The sequence below is a fragment of the Simochromis diagramma genome, unplaced genomic scaffold (genome assembly GCF_900408965.1).
Source record: "Simochromis diagramma unplaced genomic scaffold, fSimDia1.1 OVJJ01000320.1, whole genome shotgun sequence".
Lineage (NCBI taxonomy): Eukaryota > Metazoa > Chordata > Actinopteri > Cichliformes > Cichlidae > Simochromis > Simochromis diagramma.
The window spans coordinates 69,297-95,557 of NW_024386773.1; the positions used below are offsets into that span (position 1 = coordinate 69,297).

Genomic DNA, 26,261 nt, shown 5'->3' on the forward strand with positions numbered 1-26,261 from the left:
TTATCTGTTAAGACCCAGGACACAGTCAGGCTGTAGCAGTGTAGGTAATTCAGTGTCAAAGACTCAACAAATATTAAATTATGTTATGTTAGCATTTAACATGCTACAGACCTCAGTTAGCATGTTAAAGTTCATGACAGCACAATCAGAAAAAAGTGAATAAATGTGGCTTGTTTGAAGAGGCTCCCAGGAGAAAGCCTCTTGAATCAGAGCAAACCACACAATGGAACAATGTCCTTTGGAAAGACTAGACTAAAGTGATGTTTGACGAGAATGTCCAGTGCTGTTTGGCAAAAACTAAACACAACTCATCAGCACAAACACTTCATACCAACTGCCAAGCACGGTAATGGACGGGTGAGGATTTGGGCTTGTAGTCACAGAGTCAATCATTAAATCGTTAAATTTTGATGAAAACAACTTCTAAGGCCAAAGTTGGCAGAGAGTGAATTTTTCTTTTTTACCAAGGTGTATTTACGCAACACCTTTGAGGCAGAGCCTAATTATAGGTTTAGGAATTTCTATTTTATTAGAAAGGCTCATAGATCATTCTTATGATAGCCAAATAAATGGAAAACATAAAACAACATGGAGCATGTGTATAAAATAAAAGCATAATTAAGCACGAGTGGTACCTCAGCAAAGTGAAGCAGCTGTGTCTTCTGCAGGCTGAACTCCAGGACAGCGAGCTGGTTGGACATTTGTGATATTTGGTTTCCGAGTTTCTTGTTTTCGAGCTCTAAAAGTTCCACCCTTAGGATCAGAACGAACATACCGTAACATGAAGTCTGGATTGGATGACTTATCATTCAGTAAATTTCAGTAATTTCAGTACCTGCATTTGGATAAAGAAGCTTTTAGACAACTGTCCTTCTTCTTGTGCTCCTCCTCGTTTAGCTGTTGCAGTAGCTTCCTCCTCTCAGAGAGTAGTTTCTCATTTTCCACAGTTATGCTTATGACAAGCTCCTTCTCCTGAGCATGAAAAGGAAAAAAGAAACATTTACCACCTTCAGCTTTATATCAGCTCCTACAGTCCCCCTTGATGAACATCTACAGATTTAGCTTCATCATTGAACCAATAAGACAGCAAACAGAAGGACACAAGTAGCAGTTTTCTGTATTCTTTTGGGGACATAAAATACAGACTAAGCAACTGTAAAAAGACTCAATGTTACTGCTCCACCTCAAACATCCAAATGCAGACTCACCTTTGCTACTGAATGACAGCACAAGGACAATTCTCTCTCTAGACTTTTTATCTTCTCATCACGCCAGGTGGTTTCATCTTCAAATTTCTGTTTGGCTCGGCAAAGTTTGGCCTTGTGTTTTTGCTTCATCTCGTGGAATTTGCTGAAGGGACATGGTAAAAAAATCAAATGCAAAAAGCTCATTTCATGATGGCAAAAGATGCCTACGTGTTACACTCTGCACAGCCGTTTTATTCCATTTAATTATAGTTGTCTCCTGTATGGATGAATGGACGTCTAATCATAATTACACGTCAAACTCATTGTATTTGTCACACTGATGTAAGTTAGGTTACCTTCGCTCTTCGTCAATGCAGTTTAGGGTTTCGCAGATCTCCCTTTTAAGTGCCTCACACTCCTCTTGGGAGGACAGCAGAGTTTTCATTGCTTGTTGACAATTAATACACTCCTACAGTCCAAAATGAAAACATCAGCACAGACAGAATTTATTTTTATTTTTGGTGTTTACAGTTGGGGTTTTTGTGTTTGTTTTTGTTTGCCCAGAGCATTAAGTATCACCTTCTGCACATGTGAATTATTTATTTGCAGCTTTCTCTTTGAACTGAAAACATGAACTAGGCAACTGTTATTTTTCCACTTTAGCACTAGTAATGACATGAAAGCAGGTTTAAATGTGTAAGCAGACCTGATGAAATATGGGAAATTACCTTTTGTGGTCTGTTTTCTTCGTACTTTATCGTCTGTGGCTCTTCATCCGTTGTCACAAAGGAATCATGTGACTGCGTATTTACAAAAAGATAGGGATCTGCCTTTTTTTGTTTCAGCAGCCTTCAAACACAGACATGGACACACACTGAATATAAACCTTCATTCATGGGACTGTTTTATAGAAAATCCTGAGAGCTAGAAGGTCCAGGGATTGAATATCGTACATTTGATCCTGCAGGATGTCTTCACTGGTGTTGATATTTAGCACAAGGTTATCCACACTGGTTTGGGAACAGTCAACCTGCTGCTGAAGAGAATGTATCTAAACAGATGAGAAAAAAGATATAATGTATAATGTAACAGAAAAGGCTGTTTATTTTATTAAAAAATTATTGGGACTCATCTGAAAAAATTCTCCATGTTCTTCTAATGTCTCAATTCGTCACCAAAAGCCATCTCGTGAGCACTGGCGCTATTTTAAAAAAAATCGGCAGGTCTGATTGCTCTTAATCAACTTACTCACCCTGTACTGGACATAAAAAGATTCAGGCCCCCGAGAATAGTTGGCGACCACATGGCAACCACTGGTTATCAGGCAAAAGAGAGTACTATCTGACCAGTTGCAGGTGGTTGCTGGCAATCACTGTGAAATGAACTGCTAAAGCCTCAGTTGGGGTGGCTGTAGCTCAGGTGGCAGAGCAGGTCAGCCACTAATCAGAAGGTCGGTGGTTTGATCCCAGGCTGGCTGCATGCCAAATATCCTTGGGCAAGATACGGCGCCAAGATACTAACCCCATGTTTGCCTACTGGTGGTGGTCAGAGGGCCCGGTGGCGCCTGTGTCCGGCAGCCTAGCCTCTGTCAGTGCGCCCCAGGGCAGCTGTGGCTACAATGTAGCTTGCCATCGCCAGTGTGTGAGTGTGTGAATGGGTGAATGACTGAATGTAGTGTAAAGCGCTTTGGGGTCCTTAAGGACTAGAAAAGCGCTATACAAATGCAGACCATTTACCATTTATGCACACTTAAATACTGGTCAGCAACGTCATTTGTTGTTGCTGATAAGTTGGCGAGCACTTGCTGGAAGTTGGTTGCTGTTGCCAGCATGAACATTGTTTGTGCTATATGGGATACAGTGCTGCACTGAAAACTTCTTTGTAACTGCAGGTTATCAGGGTCACCTGTGGTTTCTAAGACAGCCCATAACTACTCATGAAAAAGCAGGCAAACTTTTAAGAGTGCAGCTCAAAACCTGTGATGGATACTTCTCAACTTTTTAAATGTGTTGGTTTGTAAAGCACAACTTTACTTTACTGGTTACTGGTTTGTCTTGCAACCAATTGCTTGGTGGTTAGGCAAGCGTTTGTAAACAAATTGGTGTCTTTCACAAAAACTATGGGTTACAGGCTGGTTGGGAAAAACCAGAGGCCTTGAGTAAGTCACAGTCCTGTTAACAGGGGTTCAGAATTCAGGGTTGTCACGTGGGTCATGCAGCTTTCATATAGTTCTCACAAGCGCTTAGCAGGTGGTTAAAATATGTGCTGATAACATACAGACGTGTTTTTTACTTGAAGACTTGAAGACCTAGCTAAGGCTTTCAGATCTCTATGAAACTGTATTTATTCTGTCTTAGTTACCTTGGTCTTTCATCCCATTGAATGCATGTATGCGTATCTTTGTCTATAAGAGTTTGTGTGTGTGTATTTATCTATGTATCACATTGTCTAGTAGGGATGGGTATCGAAAACCGGTTCTTGTCGAGAACCGGTTCCCACTGTTTCAATTCCTTGGAATTGTTTGCCATTTTTGCAAACGATTCCCTTATCGATTCCAGTCGCCCCGAATGACGTCACCATGTTGCGGAGCGTCATTTACCTGGCAGCAAACACGGCGCCTAAGCGGCTTAAACACTCAAAAGTTTGGTCATACTTTACGAGAACAGATGACAGCAGGGCAACTTGCAATACTTGCAAGTAGATATTTCATAAAGGAGGAAACGCTATGAATATGCAAATGCTTCCGCTCCGGACTCATTAATCTCAACCCAGCAGCAGCGGTAATGTTTGCACGTCCTCTCCCGTTAATGTGGCAGGTAAATAAACAACTAACAGTGCATATTATGTTAGCGCAATCTGCCTTATTACAAAACCTGCCGTTACTGTGCATTTAGGTGACCATGATGAGAGAGACAGACAGAGTCTGGCTCAGATGCTGGCAGTTCTCGCTCCTTTTAGGCCTGGATAGACGAATGTCACCGAGCAGTGACTAAGTTTGTGGTAAAAGGCTTGCACCCATTTGCCACAGCAGATGCCCCCGATTTTCAGTAAGTGAATGTGTTTAATTGTAGTCAGGTACATTACTGGATATTCTTGTGTAATTGCTACAGAATAATTTATGTTGACGGGTAGTTTTTACATTTGTTTACAATACAGGTCTCCTGAGGTTGCTTAATCCACCTTGGTAGAGGTGTGTTTTCAGTCCCACCTATTTAGCAAGATTACTCAGCAAGATTACTCAACAACTGTCAGACTGAGAGCAAAGGAAGAAACACATTAAATTTTAGATTTTAGATCTCTCTATTTAAAACTGTGATAAGCAGTTCGTGGACGCATTTTTCACATGTCATTCAAATCATCCTTCTAATTGTAATTTAGTATATATTAAACCTGACAGTGACGAAAGAATTCAGCACTTCTCTGCTGAAACTCTGTATTATAAACAGCAAAGGTTTACCTGTCAAGGTGTGTTGTAGCGCTTAGGTGTGTTGAGGTAACAAACTGCAGGGCGTAGGCAGTACAAATAGTGTAAACAAAAGGCGGCCTTTAATAGCTGATATGCATAAAGTAACAAAAAATATGAAGGTTAAAAAAAAAATCCCAAACTGATGATTTGTAACAAAATCACATATGGGAACTGGAGCTAAAGAAAGTCAAACACTAGACGGCAAACTATCTTGAAACATACTTGAAACATCTTGAAGCAATAGACTTAACTATATGAAAAGAAATCAAACTCTCTGTTAGAATAATACAAAAGAATCGAATCGGGAATCTAAAACTCAAACTACCAAATACAAGAATAAAGAATTCACTCATTAGATTAAAAAAAAAAAGAAACCCAAAACTGAAATATAGACCTAAAGCTCAAACACCACATAAACCTTAAAGACCATGAGAGATCTTACTTCCTCCTCACATTCAACATTTTTCCGTCATACTGGACATGACGCAATTAGTCAGCAACAGCTCCGAGAGGTTTTCTGACTCTTGCTGGGTGAAATCAGAAGCAAAGAAAGTGTTGTTTTCACAAATACACTACAGCTTGGGGAGCAACTGTTCAGTGTTAGACAGGTGTGTCAATTCCATGCAAATTACAGGCGACATATATACTTGTATATACTACGTACCTGTACTAAGTGTTTATATACTGAAATTACAATGTTAAGCATTTGACCCATATGCTCAAATTGTTTGTGACCCATATATTTAGGTCAAGCATTATTTACATTTGTAAGAACGCCTGTTGATGCACACAGGTTGTTTTGAGATTTAATAACTGGAAATAATGTGTAACCTTGATAGGTTTGTGGCCTATTTTGAGCGCTTTGTGACATATGGTTGGTAGAAATAGGCCAATCTTTTTTTTTTAGTGTAAGGCTGGCATAACAGTCATTATTTTTGACTTCATGAACTGACCTCAGCCATAAGCCTGTGAAAATGAGCCCAAAAATGATTGATGATAAGGTCTGGGAAGAAAGCCCAGAAAGTTATACAAAGAGGGTGTTGAATGTCATAAGAAGCAAAGTTGTGTAAATTGCTGCACTGATTAAAGTTAGACACATTTATTAGGTAACTGTTGTAAGATAACGATTCAGAGACAATTGGGGAAATAGATAGAGTTTAGTATTGGAATTAAATATCAGGTTTTCTGTCTTTGCCTTTGTGTGTCTCTGTGTGCTGTTTGTGCTTATGTGTTGTCTTCTGTTCATTGTGATGTTCTGTCTTGTTTGCATGACGGTTTTAACTTATTAATATATTTACTTACAGTTTCCTCTTTTTCCAAAAGGCTTCTCCTCTCTGCAGTGAGCTTTTCTTGCAAACGTCTGCAGGTCTTGTTGCTCTGTACCAGCTCTGCTGTTGGAGACTGAAAGAAGTACAAAATCAAACTTTACATTTTATTCAAGCGCATCAATATGAAGAACGTAAATAATGAAATCTTTTTTTCTAGCCAATCTGTACTGACTGTTGTGATGTTGGGCAGACATAATATTCAGGTATTTGTAAGTTTGTGTCACAGTCCTGTGTAGGTGACCCTGTATTTTGAGTTTTGTACTTGTATTTTTTTATTTCATCATGGTTTATGACTGCTAGTGTTTTGGTGTCTGTTTTGTATGTCTAGTGCTCTAGTTGTTCTTTGTTCTGTGATTTCTAGTTCTTAGGTTTTGTTCCTGTGCCCCTCATGTGTAGTGTAGCTTTAGTTCTGTCTTCATGTCTATTTTCTTGTTCAGTCGTGTCTCATGTCGCAGTTGTTGTTGTTGTCCCTGTGCTCCGTACTTTCTCTGCTCAGCGTCAAGTCCATGCCTCTGTGCCTGCCGTGTGTTTCCTGTTTTTATTCTGATAGTCCCTGTCCTGTGTTCTGGTTTTGCGTCCCCTTGTCTCGTTACCTCTGATTACTCCCTGCTGTGCTCTCCTTCTGTGTCTCATTCCCTCATTACTCCGGTGTGTATTAAGCCCTCATCGAAAGTTCAGGTTGCTGTAGAGCACCTTCGGGATTTGGTGGAACGGGAAATTAGCATCAAATGTGCAGTCGACAAATCAGCATGAACTGTGCGATGCCTTAATTAGACAGCTATAACCAATTATAACTATTTCTAATTATATTTTATAATTTAACACATACTGAAATAGAATAACACAAACAGTGCGCAGGATTTTAACACATCCTCTCTTAGAGTGAAAGCAAAAGTGATATTAGTGAATTTTGAATAGCTGTTTTGGCTATTGAAGAAATGAGGTGACAGTTTTACAGCCATGTGTTTAAGTTCATGTTCTGATTTTTGTTATTTCAGGTCCCTAAGTGGTTCTCTATCTGTTCCTCCCCCTGCCTATGTGTGTGATTCCTGTTGTGTCTCTACTCTTATTTTCTGTGCCGGGCTCCAGTGTGATTGTCCTCATTGTCTTCACCTGTATTAATTACTTTCAGCTGATATATGTTGCCCGCCTGTCTCCTACTGACTGACCAGCCATCTGTGCAAAGATAGTTCTGTTTTTCCCTCTGTCAAGCTGTGTTATGTTTGCCCAAGCGCTGCCTAACCTTTCTTTCACGAGCTCATGTTTGCCCTCACTCCTTTTCCCAGTAGGCTTTTGTTTATTTTAGATTATTCAAACAGCAGTTAAAACTTTCCATGTCATACTCTCACTCCTGCATTGTGCATATGAGTCTCCTGCCAATGTAAACCCCAAATTTGCCGTTGCATTCTTAGTTGTGCATTTATGTAAGAGCAGTACCAAAAATAGCACAAGACCAGTTTAAAAGGTTTCAAAGCTAACTTCCTCCAAATGCTCCTGTCACCAAAATATGTGACATATATAGTCATCGATATAGCATAAAAATGCAAAACCTTCAGTGAATACATCATGTTTAAACAGACTTACTTGAGTCATCTCTGTTGCTTGTTTGACTGGAACCTCTTTAGTTAGGAGCTCCTCCTGTAAGGCTGCCTTCAACTGCTCTGCTTCTTCTTGCAGCGACACAACCTAAGACAAACACACATACAGTAGACAAGTTGTTATTTCACTATTCATTCATTCATGTTTGTGTTATTTGATGCTTAAATAATTAATTAGCCGATCTAAAAAATAAAACACACACACACAAACCAATCCTCACAGGGGCCTTTATGCTACATATATTTGCATAATGTCTGTTCTGCACATGCAGTTAACATGTAAGTGCATGTACTTCTCATGTACTTCATATTCAGCTGTGAATTAACAGCAAAGTTGAAATGCAAACTGAGAACTTTGCTATTTTGTTTTAATTTAACTAAATTTTGCTGTACAGAAAGTAACAGCAAATAAATCTAACACAGTTTCACAAAGATACAGTATTGCACAAAAGTCTTGCCCCAACCCTCATTTCATTATATTTTGCTTCAGAGAAGTGAGAGCTCCTTGTATTTATTAAAAAGTGGTCCTGAGCAATAGTTCTCCAGGTTTTCAGAAGGTCTTTCAAAGTTTTTCTTTAGACACTGGCTGCTTTTTCACTCATTTTCAATCCAGTCCTTCAACCTGATCCTTTTTCAGAGGAATGTTTTTTTTTTTGTTAAGCTGCTTAATGCTGACTTATGAATTAGTCAAATTCATAAGCACAAAAAATGCACCTAACTTACAGGATGAACCACTATTGTGCACACACATAACAGACAACCTGCTACTTTGTTCCTAGCAGCCTGCTGGAAAAACACATAATTTATTCCCATTTATTGCCATGTCTTTAGTTGGCGAAAGAAAACGTAGTTTGAAGGCATAAAATAGTATTTTTGCATTAACAAGGTGATTGTTGGTCAAATTGTTGGTGAAATCTTGTGTGGTATGTATGGAGAAGATCAGGAGAGAGGTACAACAGTGAGTGTCTACAGCCATCTGTAAAACATGGTGGTGGTAAAAGACTGCTTCATATAAGGCAGGGGTGTCAAACTCAAATACACAGTGGGCCAAAATTCAAAACTGGAACAAAGTCGTGGGCTAACGTTAATATTTATTTAAATATATTTATTCCTCCAGATATAAGAATTAATCTTTTCTTATGGACTAAAACACGTTTTGCTGAAAAACTGAATATGGAACAAGCAAAACTTAATACTAAACAATATATATATTAGCTGTATAATACCAGTAGGCCAGCTCTAATAGTAATTTGGTATGGCTTCGCGGGCCAAATGTAATTAGTCTGCGGGCCAAATTTGGCCCGCGGGCCAGAGTTTGACACCTATGATATAAGGCCAAAGAGTGGTCATCCATCCATCCATCCATCCATTCGCTTCCGCTTATCCTTTTCAGGGTTGCGGGGGGCATCGGAGCCTATCCCAGCTGTCTTAGTGCGAGAGTTAGGGTACACCTTGGACAGGTTGCCAGTCTGTCAAAGGGCTAACACACAGACAGGAGACAACCAATTGCACTTGCATTCACTCCCGCATTCACACCTATGGGCAATTTAGTGTTTCCAATTAACCTATCCCCACTAACTGCATGTCCTTGGACTGTGGGAGGAAGCCGGAGTACCCGGGGAGAATCCACGCAAACACGGGGAGAACATGCAAACTCCACACAGAAAGACCCTGGCCTGATGGTGGAATTGAACTCAGGACAGCAGGCAGCACAGTGGCACAGTGGTTAACACTGTTTTCTTTATATGTATGTATGTATGTGTGTGTGCTTCTGTGACATGCTGCTCCTGGACATTCATAGCTGCTCTGTGTAGTTTGATGCGAGTATATGCTTGTACATAGGGGTACAGTTGTAAAGAGGAAGTATAGGATGTATCACTGCTGATTAAAAATAAATAAAAACTGAGTTTAAAAAAAAAAACATGGTGGTGTTTGGTGGTTTAGAGCTGTATTAGAGCCACTGGTGTTGGAGATCTCGTCCAATTTGATGGAATCATTAACGCAGAAAGCTACAGTCCAATTTTGATGCACCATATAGTGCCATCTGGAAAGAATCTGATTGGCAACACCTTCATTTCTCAGCCTGATAACAATCCCAAACACATTTCCAACGCAATAAGCGCACACTAGGATAGAGAAAAAACACAGTGAAACACAGTCATCAGTCTTGGATTGAGCTCCCCAGAGACCTCAGCATTATTGAAGCAGTGTGGGATCATCTGGACAGAGAACAGAACAAAAGGTAGCCGACATCCAAAGAAGAGCTTTAAATGTCCTTCACGAAGCCTGAAAAACTATTTCTGAAGACTACTTAAAGAAATTATAAGATGCCTTGAAGAAGCGGGTATAGGCTACGTTGAAGAATAAAGATGAATTTCACCTTGAATTTCAAGTTTGTTACAATTATTTTTGTCTTTTACACCGTATATACATGTATGTTTACACATTTCAATAAATTACTGCACCTGTTTCCCAAAATCTTCATTGTATGTTTTTGTAAATTACTTTATTCTAGCTGGTCTCTTACCATCTGCTTCAAAGAGGTTTTCTCAGCATCCAAGGAGCGAACCCTATTCCTCAAGGCTCTGATCTCGAGGTCCAGGCGATCATTTAGCTCTTTAGTCTTTCGCAGTTCCACCATTTCTTTAAAAAAACAAAAAAGTACTTATTAGATCAGCGGTCCCCAACCTTTTTTGCACCATGGACCGGTTTATGTCAGACAATATTTTCATAGACCGGCTTTTAAGGTGTCGCGGATAAATACAACTAAATAAAACCAGTACCGGTACCAAATAAAAAGAAGATTTCTTTATAACACACAGGAACAGACCCAGGGAAACAGAGTTAACGATAAAAACAATTTAAAAAATAACGCTAAAAACCCTGAAAACCATGAATTTCACACCCGAGTCTCAACTCTTGCCGCCCAGTACCAAACGACTCACAGACCTGTACCAGTCTGTGGCCCAGGGCTTGGGGACCGCTGCATTAGATGATGATAATAATGATAATAATAATAATACAACATGCTATCACTGTTATCGTTTTTATTTTACTTTAAACACTTTGAAGGTCTACTTAATAAATGCGATTAAAAGATTAATTTATATTTTTTAAAGACTGTACTACCTGCTGTACTCCACATTTCTGAAGCTAAAATAATGCTCCAGCAGTTTAAATTTATTGGTCCAAGTCTATTATACAAAACACTGATGGCCACCAGCGCTACCCCTCAGCATACTAGTAGATGCATCTATGTTGTAAATGTAAAAATCCTAAGTCACTTCCTTCTCGAGTTATCGTGTTCGCAAGATTTTCAGAAAACTTAAAATCTGAACTTGAACTTATCTGAGATTTTTAGGAGATACACGCGAGGCATGAATCTGAATACCCTAACTCGGGTTTCAATGCCACCTGCCCACCTGGCAGGATGACAACAATACCCCATCAGGCTTTTACAGGTGAGGGGTTAATAAAAGCTGTTTCCTTGCTGATCTGCGGTGGAGGGAAAACTAAAAGAAGGGGTTTTATTCCAGTTCATGAATCTGAACTGTATGGGGCGTGTAAACCTGCTTTTGTCTTCGTTTCACAATTAGTTCTTTGAAAACTGTTGTTTGGAATGCAATTTCTTGGTAGTGACGAGGTGTGTTGTTGGCTCAGCTGCAGCGGATGTGCGGCGCAGTAGTTTCAGGGGAAATGTGTGGAGTAAGCTGGAGCACGGATGAATGCTGAATGACATTTCACCAAAGAGCCACTATAAAGCTATTATAACAACCAAAGTGAATCACAAACTGTGTCTGGCTATCTGTTGGGAATCCGTAGTGGCAATTTTGTGCTGAAAACATGCAAAACAATTCTCACCATATTTCTTCAGCTTTTCTACCTCCTGCCGGAGCTGCTCCACCTCCTGCTGTGCTGATTGCAGCTCAGGCTCTGAAAAACAACATAAGCTAGAGTAAGCACACACTTCTCTGAACAAAGTTGCTGGTTAAGTTTTGTTACAGGGGTGCAAAACTTCAGTTTTATTTGAAGAGTATGCTTATGTGTTATACAAACAAGGCTAAAAATCGGTTCCAGATTTAGCTAAATGTGGCATTTTCTTTTCAAGCAGTCATGGCTGATTATTTTACACTAAAAGAAAATAGGACTGAACTTTGAGGTTGCATGCTTTCAACTAGTTTCATTTGACATACATATGTATCCAGAGTCAAATAAAACACATCAATCTTGAACTGTACACTACAGAATAACAAGAGAACAGATCTAACCTGGCCATGAAATAGCCTGTTAGCCAAATGTCTAGTTACTTTTGAGCCTATGAAAATCTTGTAGATAAATTATAACTGCATTTGGAAATGGGCGATTTATTGATTGATGTATTTCTTTCTTCTTCTTTTTTTTATGATGATGATGTGCATTGAATGACCCTCTCCTTGTATGTGTATATTTTCTCTTTTATCCCAGGAGAGGCTCTAATGTGAATGAAATAAAGAATTCTGATGTGTTACTCACAACAACCAGTGTATCACACAGTACTTGTTAATTTTTCTTCAAATAATGCTTTGCTTGTGTATTGTTAGTGCAATTATTTCCCAGAGAGAGTATTTTTTAATAATTTGTTACATTACTTTTACATGAGATGAGCTGTCACATACTGTAATTACCAGTAAACAATCAAGCTTAGACTACACCTCCCCACCGTGACAGAAACTCTATCCTGATGAGGAACATATAAGATCTTCTTTTTAGTGTTTAATCATTAACACAAAGTCGAGAACAATGCCAGTGAATCTTGTGAATTGTGGACACATGGACAGACAGACAAAGGATGATGAACCTATCACCTTGCCATAAATTTACTGGTCCTTCAGCAGGATGAGCAAAAATCCAGCCCAAAAAGCATTTCACAAAGAAATGTCTGTGAAGGTTCTCAGTCATCCAGGTCATTGTAGTCTAAGGAGCCTGGAAAGAAAGGCATCTGGACTTCTTTAAGTTTCCTTGAAGACGTTTCACCTCTCATCCAAGAAGCTTCTTCAGTTCAAAGAGCAATTGGTGGAGAGTCCCAGATTACAGCGGGTGAAGCTGGTTCTGTTTTCCAAGGAGCTTGTAGTCATTTTCTGTGGTTTGAAAGACGAGTGAAAGAAGCCATCTATGTCCACTGTGAACGACCATCTTTGAACAGAGGCGGTGGTTTATGACACCAACTGTCTGCCATCTATAAACCAGTTTTTAGATCCCTTCCCAGACGCCGTAATGCCCACTCACATCCTGGGCCTTTTGACCTCAGGAAATCACATGATAGGGTATGGCTAGGCTTCACAATGGGTTCACCCGAAACCTTGGCTGATTGTGAACCACACCTGTTTTCACACCTTGGCTGATGTGATTAGGTAGAGGACACTCCCATAGGGCTTAAAATCTGGGACTCTCCACCATTTGCTCTTAGAACTGAAGTGAAGACACTTCTCGGATGAGAGGTGAAACATCTTCAAGGAAACTTTAAAAAGTACGGACGCTTTCTTTCCAAATTCCTTAGACTTCACAAAGAAATGCTCAGCCACAATTTCTCCACTGTAGAAAGAGGCGTGGGTGGAAACGGAGGCTGTAATGCTGCAAGCCTGACTGCTTATCACGCCTTTGTTACCTTAGTATTTTTCCTCTACCATACACTCAAGCTGAAGCCAGCAAACAATAGTGTAAGTGTGCAAGTAAAAACATGGGGTTTTTTTGTCTGTTTGTTTCTAATCCCCCGTCTTGCAGATGCCTAAGGATGGCATGTAATGCAACTAACAAGATAGCTGCTTGATTTGCAATTTAGTACGGTAATTCTGAAGATTACATGTGACTAAATTAACTATACTTAGGAGTGTGCTATACCAAACAAGGTGGTACTGCAAGGACAACATAATCACCTCAGGATTAAGTCAAAGTGAACGTCTATTCCAAATTCAAAGAAATTCCCTCAGTGCATTATTGCAAAATGTCCATGAATGGGAGGGACCAAATGCCTCCAGGAAAAGCTGCATTTAGCATATCCATATAAACACAGAGACAATTGTGAATGCAAGCCACCGTGAGAAATCAGTTTAAGAATGACAGCCTCTTTATAAATTGTTGATTAATATCTCTCACCATACGCTCTCTGGGTCAAATGAGCAGACTCCAGCTCATCAGTCAAACGCCGGATCTCATTGTGCGCCATTGCCAGCCGGCGGGAGCCCTCCTCCAGGTCCCGCTCCAGCCGGGAGCACTCTCTTCCCAAACTGCTTTCCTGGCCAGCCAAAAATCTGGCCTCAGCCTGCGAATACAACACGCATCAACTTACCGCATGTCCAATACAGCAATAACTGACAAGCTCTAAAAGGAAGTAAGCAGGAGCAGGAACATATAGCGTAAATGTTTAAAGGTCCATGCAAGAACTGGACACCTTGAGAAATGCAGTGGGTCAAGATGCATCAGTCGGGGAGTATCTTGAAATTCTTCTGCCATGCAAATTTCCTAACCTGTGCTCAGAACAGAGCTAAATAACACTGGAACAGAAAATAAGAGTTTGTAGTTAATGTGGCGAATGGCTAACGTGCAAGATCTTTATGTTTACACATTATACAAAAACTAAAGTCAGCATCAGTTCCTGAGAGCAATCTTAGTGTTTGTTAGTATTTAAAGGAGATGAGCGAACTAACGACATACATACAGGAATAAAAGTATGTTTGTTCTGTGAAGACTTGAGTCCAAAGAGTTTTTTCCATGCGCTCTGCCCATGATGTGGTGCCCCCTTGTGGGCAGCCTGTAGAATAACATTTGAAGACAGCGTCACAGACTAGGAAAACAATATGCATGTTGGCCATATGAGACTGAATTTGTGATGTTCTTCCTCTAACCTGGGATACGCCGGTGCTCTTCACTTGTGCTCCTGTCCCCATATGGTTGGCTGTGTTTCCATCACCCGTCAACTTGTCTGTAAGCTCACTTGTCTCAAGCAGGGAAGCCCTCTCCACCAGGAGGTACGCCACCTGCTCACTGGGGCTGCTGTGAATCAACTCTGTGAGACCCTGCTGGTACAGCATTTTAGCCACCTCGCTTATCTGGGCATCTGACAGAGGAAATCGGTGAGGGGAGTTGATTACTCATGAAATTTGTGGGTAATCAAGTAAATAGAGCATGTTTAGGATGCTAAAAGAATAAGAAAGTAGAGTCCTTTAGTGTATGAGACTAAAACATCTCTGTCTTTAGAAATTTATGGGTATATACCATCCAATAATGAGGAAACACTACATTAATTCTGCTCTTGGGTTACTGTAATCTGTATATTGTGTAGGTAAGAATTTTTCACACCTTGAAGTGATATTAGGCGCCGCAGCTGCTCCTTAAGGTGATCATTCTCATCTTGTATCTCCTGAGCCAAAACATTTTTGTGCTCCGTGAAGAATCTGATCTGCTCCAGCGACTTGCGTACCTTACGCACAGAAAGGACAGATAACAGACTTTCTCTCTTATCGTCACATTCTGATATCTTCAGAGGGGATACCTTACCTCCGCCATTTCTGCTAAGTGCTGAGAGCGGTAGGTTTCCAGGTCTCTGGTCACTTTGCTGAGGCGGCTCGTCGTGCGCTGAAGGGCGTGCCATAGCAAACACAGCTGAGCTTCCTTTGAGGAGTCAGGAGGAAGACCTTCCTCTTTACACCAAGCAGAGATCTCCTCCAGCTGCTTTTGGTGACAGTGAAGGCAACATGTGGCTGAAAATTCAAAACCAATAACACCACGTTCTGGGAGATTTTTACTGTTTCCTGCTTCTTGAATTACTTAAAGATAAATTAAGTATATGATAAGTTGTTTTTTTAAAAAGTCATTTTTCAGCCTGAGGATTGATGCTACAAGCTGCAGAGCAAAAACACTGCAACAAAAGAATGAAGTTTGGAAGCAGACACTTATGCTCCAACACAAGACCAACTTCATTGTGCATCACTAAAGCCTGATTTAGACTTCAACACAACATAACCTCTGCGAGTGTCCAACTTCACTGCCTGCATTTATGCTTGTTATGTAGGCAGTGTTGGTCCTAGCCTGTTTTGCTCCCCGGGCAAACACTCCCTCTGGCGCAGAGGATTGTACATTAACATAAAACTGTTGTCGAAATTCACCAGAGAAACACACACACACACACACACACACACACACACACACGAAGAGAGAGAGAGTATGCATTGTATGCAAACAGCTACCAAACAGCCATCATAATTTGTCATACAATGAGAACAGCACAAATCAACAACTGACAAGGACTAATTAATATTAAAATCTGTAACACAATGTATTGTTTGGAGTTTAGTCTGTTACTGTTACTATTTTTACCATTTCTTTTTGGAGCAACTGTAACCCACATAACTTCCTTAGGGATTAATAAAGTATTCTGATTCTGCCCTCTCCTCCCTGTGCCGCAAGCAGCAGGCGCACCTCGCAAACGGAGGGCGCCCTTACTCCCAGCAAATGGCCAATAGAAAACCAATCGGTGCCTATGCCATTCCCAGTATGCGCTGGCATGACGTTGGGGCAGCATGAGTACGAGCAATTTTTTTTTTTTTTTTTGCAGATGCCCGGGGGGGCCGCCCCCCACCACGATGCCGCTCCGGGCAACCGCCCGTGTCGCCCGTATCAAAAACCGCTACTGATTGTAGGTTATGACACAGATTTCCCACTGAAGCAAACACTGGGCATAAGTTGGTTCTAGCTAAGGGCACAGCTCAGCCCAAAAACGCAGAGTGTCTTGCCTTTTTCTTTTAGTTCAATCGGTGAAAAAAGCAGCGCAGAAAACACAAGTCCTGTTTTTAGGGTAGGATTAGGAGGGCAGTCCACAGCCCAAAGCCTGTTAAATCTCCTGGAGATGTCCTTTTATTGGCTTTCTGACTGGCACTCAGAGTTCTAATTTTTCAATAAGATCAGTGTTATGGTATTGAATTGTTTTTGTATTATTCTACAAATGCACTCAAATGGAAAGTCTTTTATATTTCTTCTAAAGAGATGAAGCGATTACATTCACATGTGAACTAGAAGGTGAGGCACTTTGTGATGATGTGGCATTTTGTTTGGGTAAAAGAGTCACGTAAATAAAATCTAAATACACACCCCCATGGTTCAGTAGCTTGTGATCCATTAATCTCAACAACATTGCTTCAGTTCTGTGAGGTCTGCAGGATGTGAGTGAAGTTGGCCCCCACCCCACCTTCTTCAAATCTAACGAAAGTGGTATCAAACGTTTGTGCTACGTTTGTGCTGGTTTGTGCCGCTTTCATTTTAGATATTATTTATTAGATATTAATAAAGATTTCTAGAGGTCATCAGAGGTCAACCAGCCCCCCCACATTGATGGAATCAAACAAAATTGATGTCAATCAACTGTGCTACGTTTGTGCTGGTTTGTGCTGCAAAAAATTGTCGTTTGTGCTGCTTCTGTTTTGAAGATATTAATGAAAATGTAAAGGTCAAAAGGTCAACCCCCCCCCCCACACACACACACACACACACACATTAATGGAATCAAACAAAACTGATGTGAAACGTTTGTGCTACGTTTGTGCTGGTTTCCATCTGTCACAGCAGGTTAAGCCAATGTGTTTGGAAACAGGACCCAAAAGCAGATACTGTAGGAGACAGCCCACTCAGCCCTCACACATCTGGACACTATAGACTCATACTTTAGAATGCCGTTCATAGACTTCAGTTCAGCTTTCAATACCATCATTCACAAACTAGGTCTGCAGAATCAACCTTTTGGGATTTACTTGCCTGGATGATTAAGCACGCATCAGGACATTATTTTATGAATATCTTTAAAATGATAGCAGCACAAACGTAGCACAAACATTTGATACCACTTTTGTTAGATTTGAAGAAGGTGGGGGGCCAACTTCACTCACATGTGCTTGAGATCATTGTCCTGTTTTATGATCCACCTGAATACAAACTTTAATGGACAGATGTCCTCTGTCAAGTCTCTGCTGTGTGGCAGGTAGGAATTGAACCAAAAGTGCATGTACTGTAAGATAAGGTGTAAAACTCAAAACAGCTTTATTTTCGACGCCTTGCAAAAATGACAAACTAAACAAATTCATGAGCTAATTATCAGGCAACAGGTGGAAGGGCAGCTGACACTAATCACGGCTAAATGAGACAAGGGAAGCAAAACTGAACATAACGTGCACAGGGTACCAAAACAAAAACAGGAAGTAACAGAACATGAGAACAAAAACACGGGCTTGACTCTGAGACAGAAAGGTAAACGAATATAGAGACCCAGACAAAGACATGAGAACTGACAAGAACAGCAGATAAACATGGAGACATGACTGACACTGAGACCCCCACAAAGACACAACAGCTTGATGCAGAAAGAAGACAAAACACAGAAAATATAGAAGTCGTGCAGAAGATGAAACATAGATGAGACTGGGACAGAGTGGACACAGAAGGGAACTAACATCATAACCAGCAACCAGGACTAGAGACACAGAAACTCAGAAAGACAAATAATTAAACTAAATATCATATAGAGACTAGAAGATAAATAACATCACATGTCCAAAAGAATCTGATTTTATTTTTTTTTTTAATCAGACACAGGGGCCGTGACAGCCTCACACTTGACTTTAAAATACACTGGTATACATGCTGACTGGTCCTGTGGCTGCAAAACAAGTCAAATCATCAACCGTCCACCACTGTTAGTATATCCATGACACATTAAAGAACAAGGCTGGCAGAAGGAGAAAGAGAAAGATTTCAAAGACATTGAAAACTAATGAGAGATGTGTCTACAGACCTCAGAATAACTGCCAAGACACTCATAAATGATTTAGCCATGTCAGGAATTACTGTTCAAAAGAAGACAATCAATTTAACCCTGCACAGGAATAATCCACCAGGTCACTGATTAAGAAAAACTCCACTTCTGCAGGAGAGACACTTTCAAATCAGACTAAAATAAGTAAGGACATCCTGGAGAAAGATTATGCAAGCATGTCCTTTGGGCAGATGGGACAAAGCTACAGCTCTCTGGGCACCGTGACACTGCTTATGTTTAGAGAAAGAAGGGAGTCAGAAGGAAGCAATACCATCTTCATGGTGAAACACGGTGATGGGACTATTATGCTGTGATGATGCTGGAATTTTTTCTGTATCTTTTCTGTATTTTATTCATCTTTAGGCATGAAAAGCTTAATAAAAATACTTGAGAAAAAAAATCTGAATCCTGATTCTTTTTTCTTCATGATGTTTTTGTCATAATTTATGCATGATAGGGTTAAATAACAATAATTACAGTTACACACTACATACATCTATAGTAACATTAAACGACCAGTGGGTGGGTGGGTATGGAGTGACACGTCAGTGTCCAATGTAGTGGTTTATGTGCAAGTATACCATCAACACTGACACAAATGCAAGATAACAACCTTTGAATACCTCTCCACTGTAGTGACCACTATCCGTGAAAGGGTTAAGTATCCATTATGTATCCATGTAAAGATTAACTTTGAGATTAAAAATCTCTTATTCAAGAGAGTTATAACATAAAAGTTCTATAACTAAAAAAGTGCTATAATCTAATTGTAGAAAAAACATACAACCAATTCGTAAAGCGCGTTGATGTCTATTTACCAACATTAACAACGACATTAGACCTAAAAAAAAAAAATCGAGCCCTTACTGTCGTTCATACTTTCATTTTAAAAAAGACACTGATGACACAAACCGCTAAGCGGAAACACTCAAGAATAAGAACAACGTTTTGAAGCAATGAGACACATTTTTATCAGTAATCGTTGTAGCTGTAAGCTGTCTGTGCTGTGGTTACACCTATTACATAAACGTCTGTTTCATCCTGTGCAGACAACTGGCATTAAACGGAGTGTCTAGGCTGAACCGCATTTTCTTCCTCGCTGTTTCTGTAGTTCAAAAACCTGACATAACATTACCACAAAAAATAACTAACTTAGAATGCATGCGCGTTAGTAACTCAGTCTAAACCTCTTTCAGACACTCATGTTGAGTATTTTCTGAAAGGAAGCTGTTTTAAAAGATTGATAAAGTATGTACGACTTCTATATTTGGTGTCTGCAGTTATATGGAAACATCCTAATATGTTGGTGATATTTTATTTTCTGTTGTAATGTAAAGTCGCAGGTTTTCGCTAGCTAGCCATGTAGTGTAGTCGCTGCGAAGAAAAGTTAACGATACCTCTTCTTGATCCATTTGTCCTTAGGTGAAGGAAAACAATTTTAAAAAAATCCCAGTCTCACGTTTTAGCTCTCACCGCGGCCAAGCGAGCCGTCATTTGTGAGCCGCGGTCTAGCCAGCCGCCTCTTATCCGCTGCATAAATTGTGTGCGCTTCTACACTAAACTTTACGGCAGCGCCTGTTCTCCTTCATTCCTGGTCGCAAACTTAGAACCGCGTACACATACACGTGCGCGTGCGTTCACAAATACACGCGCGCGCACACATTGCATCGGGTGATAGTTGAAGTCAAACTTTCAACACAATCCTCCTCTGGGCCAAGTTTAATTTCTATCAGCTGCAATATTCCACAAAAATTAAAGGACAGTTATGCTCAAATTCAGTACAGTCAATGCAAAACAGTCACATCATATTCAAAATCATCCTTGATGGCTGATTTCAAAACATATTCCTCCACTGTACCTCTGGGCCAAGTTTCATCTGAAACCGTTTTCATACTCCTAAGAAATTCAAGGACAGGTCTGCTCAAATTTAAAAACTTTGAAGGAATGTGATAACGTAATGTAAAAATGTATCTGTGATAGTTGACATGAATTTCTTAACTATTGTGCTTTAGTTTGGCTTTTTGTATATTAGAATGGTTGAGACACATTAAAAAAAATGCTGGGTTATTATCTTAACTCAAATACTGGGTAAAAGTCGTTCGTAAATTGGGTTGGTGTGACCAAATATTATTCAAAAGTCATGAATCAGGAGTTGGGTTGGTGATGTGCCGAGTTCTTCAATTCACTCCACAGCTTGACTCTGTCGGGTCATAGGTTTGGTAGCTTTGATCAAATACTGGGTCAAAACTTTACCCAATTGTTTGGGTTGAAGACAAGCCTCAGAAGAAGCCACATAAGTTTTCACAAACTGCCATTTTCAACTAGATTGTGACCTGATCACATATCACTGGACTTCTCCACTACTATGAAATAAAACATGGTAAGTAAAAAGTGAATTCTACGCATTTGAAAGTCATAAGGTCATTTTTAACATTACAATTAACTGATTTATTCTAGAACTTTACCTACTCGCTAAAGGCCTTTTAGCAGATAACACCAGCTAGCTTGTGATGAAGAAAAAGCAATTTTACTTAAAAATGCTTGATATCGTCTTTTAAAGTTAGTTTTGAAATGAGGCTGAGGTTGCTCTGTTTGACAAACCATTTAGAGATCACTCTATCTAGAACAAATAAAATATGAGATTTGGTGTTGCATTTGTGGGGAAAAGGTAAAAAGAAAAAGAAAAAAAGAAAGAGGAACAGTCTATCTAAACTAATTAATTTAATTTAATTATTTAATGTATCCTAAATGATCTATGTTGATAACATCATATTGTATTTTTAAATTTAAAGGCAATGATAATTCATCCCATTTAGATTAAAAAATAAAGATAGATTGCGCCAATACTTTGACCCACTTTTTCTAGACCCCTTAAAGGGGCGCGCGCATATCTGCACTTAGCTGGCTTGCTACTAAAGAAAACGTGATGGCAACAGCAACATATGTGAGTATTTATACTGCCACCACCAATATTTAGCCACCAATCCTCACTCTGAGACCTCAGTAGCGTTAAGGTCCGCCACTCCCAAGTTTACGTTTAGTCAAAGTAAAATAAAAAAACACCAATTTACTGCCTTCTAAATATCATTTTTATTAAGCCTTTTGGTTCTTAGTCAACATACAAGGCTAATTTGTTAAAGGGTTAACCTGGCGGGGCTGAGAATGTTGGCTGCATTCAGACCCTGCTCAATATACAGGTAATCTGCTCTTCACTTAGATGGAAGCAGTGCTAGCTACTCTGTGACACTGGGTGATCTACCTCTGAGATACGGAAGGTGACCTGGAGCTGGCGGAGGAGCTGAATATCTTTATCACCCGCTTTGTGGCCGTGGTACCCGAGGTATTGGAGCCACAGCTGCAACACGCGGCCCACAGCAGCACCACCCTCGCCCTGGAAGAACACGAGGTGAGGCGCACTCTGCGGGCCGTCAACCCGAGGAAGGCGGCTGGTCCTGAAGGAGTCCCAGGCCAAATATTGAGGGATTGTGCAGAACACCTGGCTGGGATCTTCACTAAATCCCTCGCACAGGCGACTGTCCCATTCTGCCTCAAGTCCTCCACCATAGTCCCATTGCCTAAGAAGCCCCACATCACCGGCCTGACTACACACCAGTGGCACTCACCCCAGTGATAATGATATGCTTTGAGAAGTTGGTCCACAGACACATCACAGTAGCCCTGCCTCGGAGCCTGGATCCACACCAGTTTGCCTACAGAGCTAACTGATCCACGGAAGACACCGTAGCCATAGCACTCCATGCTGCCGTAACACACCTGCAGGTGTGTTACAGCAGCATGGAGCAGCTATGTGCGGATGCTTTTCAGGGGTTACTGCTCTGCTTTTAATACCAACCTTGCACACAAACTGGTGGTGAAGCTACAAGACCTGGGGCTTCCATACACCACCTGCTTGTGGATCAACAGCTTCCTCTCGGACTGTAGACAGAGAGTGAGAGTTGGCCATCGCACATCTTCAGCCTGAGTCTCAGCACTGGCTCACCCCAGGGCTGTGTGCTCAGTCCACTGCTCTACTCTCTCTACACACACGACTGTACTCCTGTCCACCAGAGCAACACCTTTGTGAAGTTTGCAGACAACACCACAGTGATGGGGCTCATCTCCAGGGGTGATGAGTCTGCTTACAGAGATAAGGTGGAGCAGCTGTCGTCATGGTGTAAGGCCAATAACCTCCTCCTCAACACTTCAAAGACCAAAGAACTCATAATAGACTTCAGAAGAAAAAAGGCAGAGATACCACCACTAATCATTAAAGGCGACTGTGTGGAGAGGGTGGCAAACTTTCGCTTCCTGGGAGTCAACATAGAGGAGAACCTTTCCTCGAGTATGAACACCTCTGAGCTGCTGAAAAAGGCCCAACAGAGACTGTACTTCCTGAGAATTCTCAGGAGGAAAAATATTACACAGAGACTGCTGGTGTCCTTCTGCAGAGCCACCTTCAAGAGTGTACTAACCTATTGCATATGCATCCGGTACACTAGCAGCACAGTGGCTCAGAGGAAACCACTCCAAGGGGTCATTAAAACCGCCCAAAGGATCACTGGCTGCCCTCTCCCCACGCTGGAAGATCTACACAATACTTGCTTAAAAAGCTCAGAACATTATAAAAGATACTTCACACCCTGGCCCCTCCCAGTTTGAAATGTTGCCCTCGGGAAGACAGTACAGTCACAAATAGACTCAAACACAACTTTTACCCAACAGCAATAATATGTCTAAATGTCACCTGTTTGCAGCCCGAGGGAATTTTTCTGAATGAGTGGGTGATGGGGGAAGTTGACTTGCTGACCGCTCAAGCCTGGAATGTTTTGATCACCATTTTTGGATGGATTTCAAGAATTTTGATAACAAATAAAGGAGTTTTTTAAATTGGAACTTTGACTTACGTTTTGAACAGCGGGCACGTCAACATTATTCCCGTATTCAGCTGCTCGGCGACTCAAAGGTTTGACAGTCGCCAATACCACTCTTGAAATGATCTATGCACTGACTGAAGCATGTGTGTGGGAATATATGTGAATGTGAATGTTTGCTCATACTATTCTTATTAGCACTTGATATTAAGCATTTCATTGATTGATTTTATTACATTTTAATGTTTTTATTTATATTTTTATATTTCTATTGATGATGCAACTGATCGGAGAGTACTTTTAATTTTGTTGTACCTGCGACAATGACAATAAAGACATTTTGATTCTGATTGTTCTAAAAATAGGAAATGTTATCTTTGCTTTAACTTTTGAGTATTGTGATGGACCTGAGCAGTGAAGGAACGTCAGGCAAAGGTTAAAGTGCAAAAAAAGGTTTTTTTTAATGTGACCCTAAACATTTTTTTTTTTATAGAAAATTCAAAATCTCGGGCCCATAAAAAAAGGTCAAAGTAACAGAACTTTTCTCAAAAGCTGCCAACAAACAATACTACTAACTCAAACAAAGTGACCAACCTAAACGAGACAAAGGGGAATCTTAAATAGTGGCTGATCAGCCCACAAAAACTCAAAAAGGCGTAGAACACACACACATATGATCAAATTAATGAGCGCTCATTTAGCTATGCTGGAAGCGCAAAATCTTGCTTATAAAGGTGCATAAAATGATCTGAGAGGGAGATTCCCCCTTGCCACTTTTCCAAAGTGTTGATGTATGTTAAGTACTGAAAAAATCATCAGTTCACCTGTCTTTTCAAGTTAAGAGTTTTTACATGTAATTTGTTCTAAAACAGAGCTGGCTTTACATAGCATGCCTTCATGTTTATTAACATGTATGCTGTAACCAAAAACTGATTTGAAGTAATGGATACAATATAATGAATACTTTTATTTACTTGCATTTTACTTTGATATATTTTATATGATTTTTCTGTCTATGTTCTATGTATCATATGGCAATAAAAACAATTGAGAATAGTTTGAGGAAATCTGTTCTGAATCTAGTTTTTATATTCTGAATTTTATAGTAAGTAGAACTCTTAACCAAAATGCTAATGGTAATATAACCCTTGTAATGGGTTCTGAGTTTCGACCCACTTTTTAATAACCGCAACTTTAAACATTGGTCAGTTTAACCTAATTTTTGGATAGTTATCCTAACCCAGTGTGCTGGGTCAAACCAATAACCCAACCCTGTTAAGTTGAAACAACCCAGGGTTGGCTCGGTCCATATTTGACCCAGCACCGGGTTACAAATTGGGTTATTTTTAACCCAGCATTTTTTGTGTGTAGAGAAGGTAACTGAGAGGGGTATTCAATTGACAATTTCATGTCAACAATCACAGATGATTTTTAATCAATTTTTTTAATGTGATGTTATAATTGATTGAGCATGTTGAATTTGTCCAGAAAACCCATTTAATTTCGGCAGAATTATGCAGTGGATTGAGACGAAACCATGCACACGAATAGTGTGGGTGTCCAAGAAGAGGAGAAATTTGTGTCAACTATAACAAATGATTTTGAATACATTTTAACATTACGTTATCGCATTCCTTTAAAGTTTTTACATTTGAGCAGACTTGTCCTTTTATTTCTTGGGAGTATAAAAGCAGTTTCAGATGAAACTTGGTCCAGAGACACAATAGGTAGCTCAGAGGAGGAATGCGTTTAAAGTATGACGTCAAGAATGATTTTTAATGAATTTGTGAATGTGATGTGATTGTTTTGCATTAACTGTATTGAACATGAGCATGAGCATAACTGTCCTTTCATTTTTGTGGAATATTGCAATTGATAGTGATTAAACTTGGCCCAGAGGTACAGTAAGGGGAACCAGGCTATCCCAATGCAATATGTGTGCGCGCGTATGTGTGAAGGGGAACAGGCGCTGCCGCAAAGGCAAGTGTAGAAGCGCAAGAAACTTTATGTGGCGGATAAGAGGCGGATGGCTTGACCGCGGCTCATTTAACTGCGGTCTCATACCACTCTTTCTTTCTTTCTTTTGGCCGCAATTGTCTCAAACTGCCTTTGAAAATCCGAACACCGAACACCGTGAGCGCGTTGTTTTCTTCCCGTCGTTGTAACGGTACAGTCCTGCGACGACGGAGGAGGGCCCTCGGACAAACTCTGGGATTTAAAAATCTGACGCTAAAAATTTTCATTGTCTTTTACACGGGTAAAACATAACGTGGGCGAATGCTAATTGGATGCGCAGGCCGATATCACCTTCTCAAGCTACTCTAATGTTGTGGGTAATATTTTGTAGGAGATGTTTTGTTCATGCATGGTGTTTGTGAACGCAGCATGAACATTCACCCCTCCCTTAGCTCTTGAATCGGAGGCTGGTTATAAGGAGCAGCTGTGGCCTACTCCTGACTCCCCCTGACACTTGGCACTCTCTCTTTCCTGTTGTAGGTGGCGATAATCACAGGTTGTCTTTAAGCATTGCAGCTCGGATTCATTTCCCCTAGCAACTGTTTAAGCTGTGTAACTGTTGAAGGGTGGTGAGTAGGATCCTCATAGGTTCTCTGCAATTTGGTTTATAGTAGGGTGGACCCCGGCCAACTGCTACTGCTTTTTTGTTGTTGCTGTCGTGTTGACTGGCATCTATTGGTTATTTGTGTTTTTTGGTGTTTTAGTATTAACTTTTTATTATGTTTTAATCTTGCTGCGTGTGCCATTAAGTTGCCTCCCCAATTAGCCTGTCTCCACCATATTTGATTAACTATTTTATTGAGCTGCTATTTTTAACTAGGGCAACATAGTGGCAGCGAACCTTGCTGTTTTAAGTAATGTTTGTTAATAAAGTGTGTTAATTAAAGGTTTTGTATTGTACGTCTTGCTTCTTAATTTGCAGTTTTCTTTTCTGCAGCTCTATATTTGCAGTTATTTT

The 26,261-nt window shown here is 40.3% G+C and overlaps 1 protein-coding gene across 4 annotated transcripts in view; it reads right to left on the minus strand.

Moving 5' to 3' along the window:
- The window catches only part of si:dkey-264d12.5 (coiled-coil domain-containing protein 30), a 22,523-nt gene extending 2,127 nt beyond the window's left edge, over positions 1-20,396 (minus strand). For 3 of the 4 annotated variants that reach the window (XM_040000667.1, XM_040000658.1, XM_040000653.1), the window contains exons 1-16: positions 19,814-20,396; positions 15,113-15,286; positions 14,915-15,035; positions 14,461-14,672; positions 14,274-14,366; positions 13,712-13,877; positions 11,441-11,512; positions 10,107-10,222; positions 7,566-7,667; positions 5,956-6,054; positions 2,141-2,238; positions 1,916-2,036; positions 1,544-1,656; positions 1,209-1,350; positions 836-972; positions 636-753 (exon numbers count right to left, since the gene is read on the minus strand). In XM_040000667.1, coding sequence (XP_039856601.1) covers positions 636-753; positions 836-972; positions 1,209-1,350; positions 1,544-1,656; positions 1,916-2,036; positions 2,141-2,238; positions 5,956-6,054; positions 7,566-7,667; positions 10,107-10,222; positions 11,441-11,512; positions 13,712-13,877; positions 14,274-14,366; positions 14,461-14,672; positions 14,915-15,035; positions 15,113-15,286; positions 19,814-19,828 — 1,899 coding nt within the window. In that variant the 5' untranslated portion in view covers positions 19,829-20,396. The remainder of the gene's footprint in view (positions 1-635; positions 754-835; positions 973-1,208; positions 1,351-1,543; positions 1,657-1,915; positions 2,037-2,140; positions 2,239-5,955; positions 6,055-7,565; positions 7,668-10,106; positions 10,223-11,440; positions 11,513-13,711; positions 13,878-14,273; positions 14,367-14,460; positions 14,673-14,914; positions 15,036-15,112; positions 15,287-19,813) is intronic. The other variant, XM_040000675.1, reaches the window with a different exon arrangement.
- Between the last annotated feature and the right edge of the window lie 5,865 nt (positions 20,397-26,261).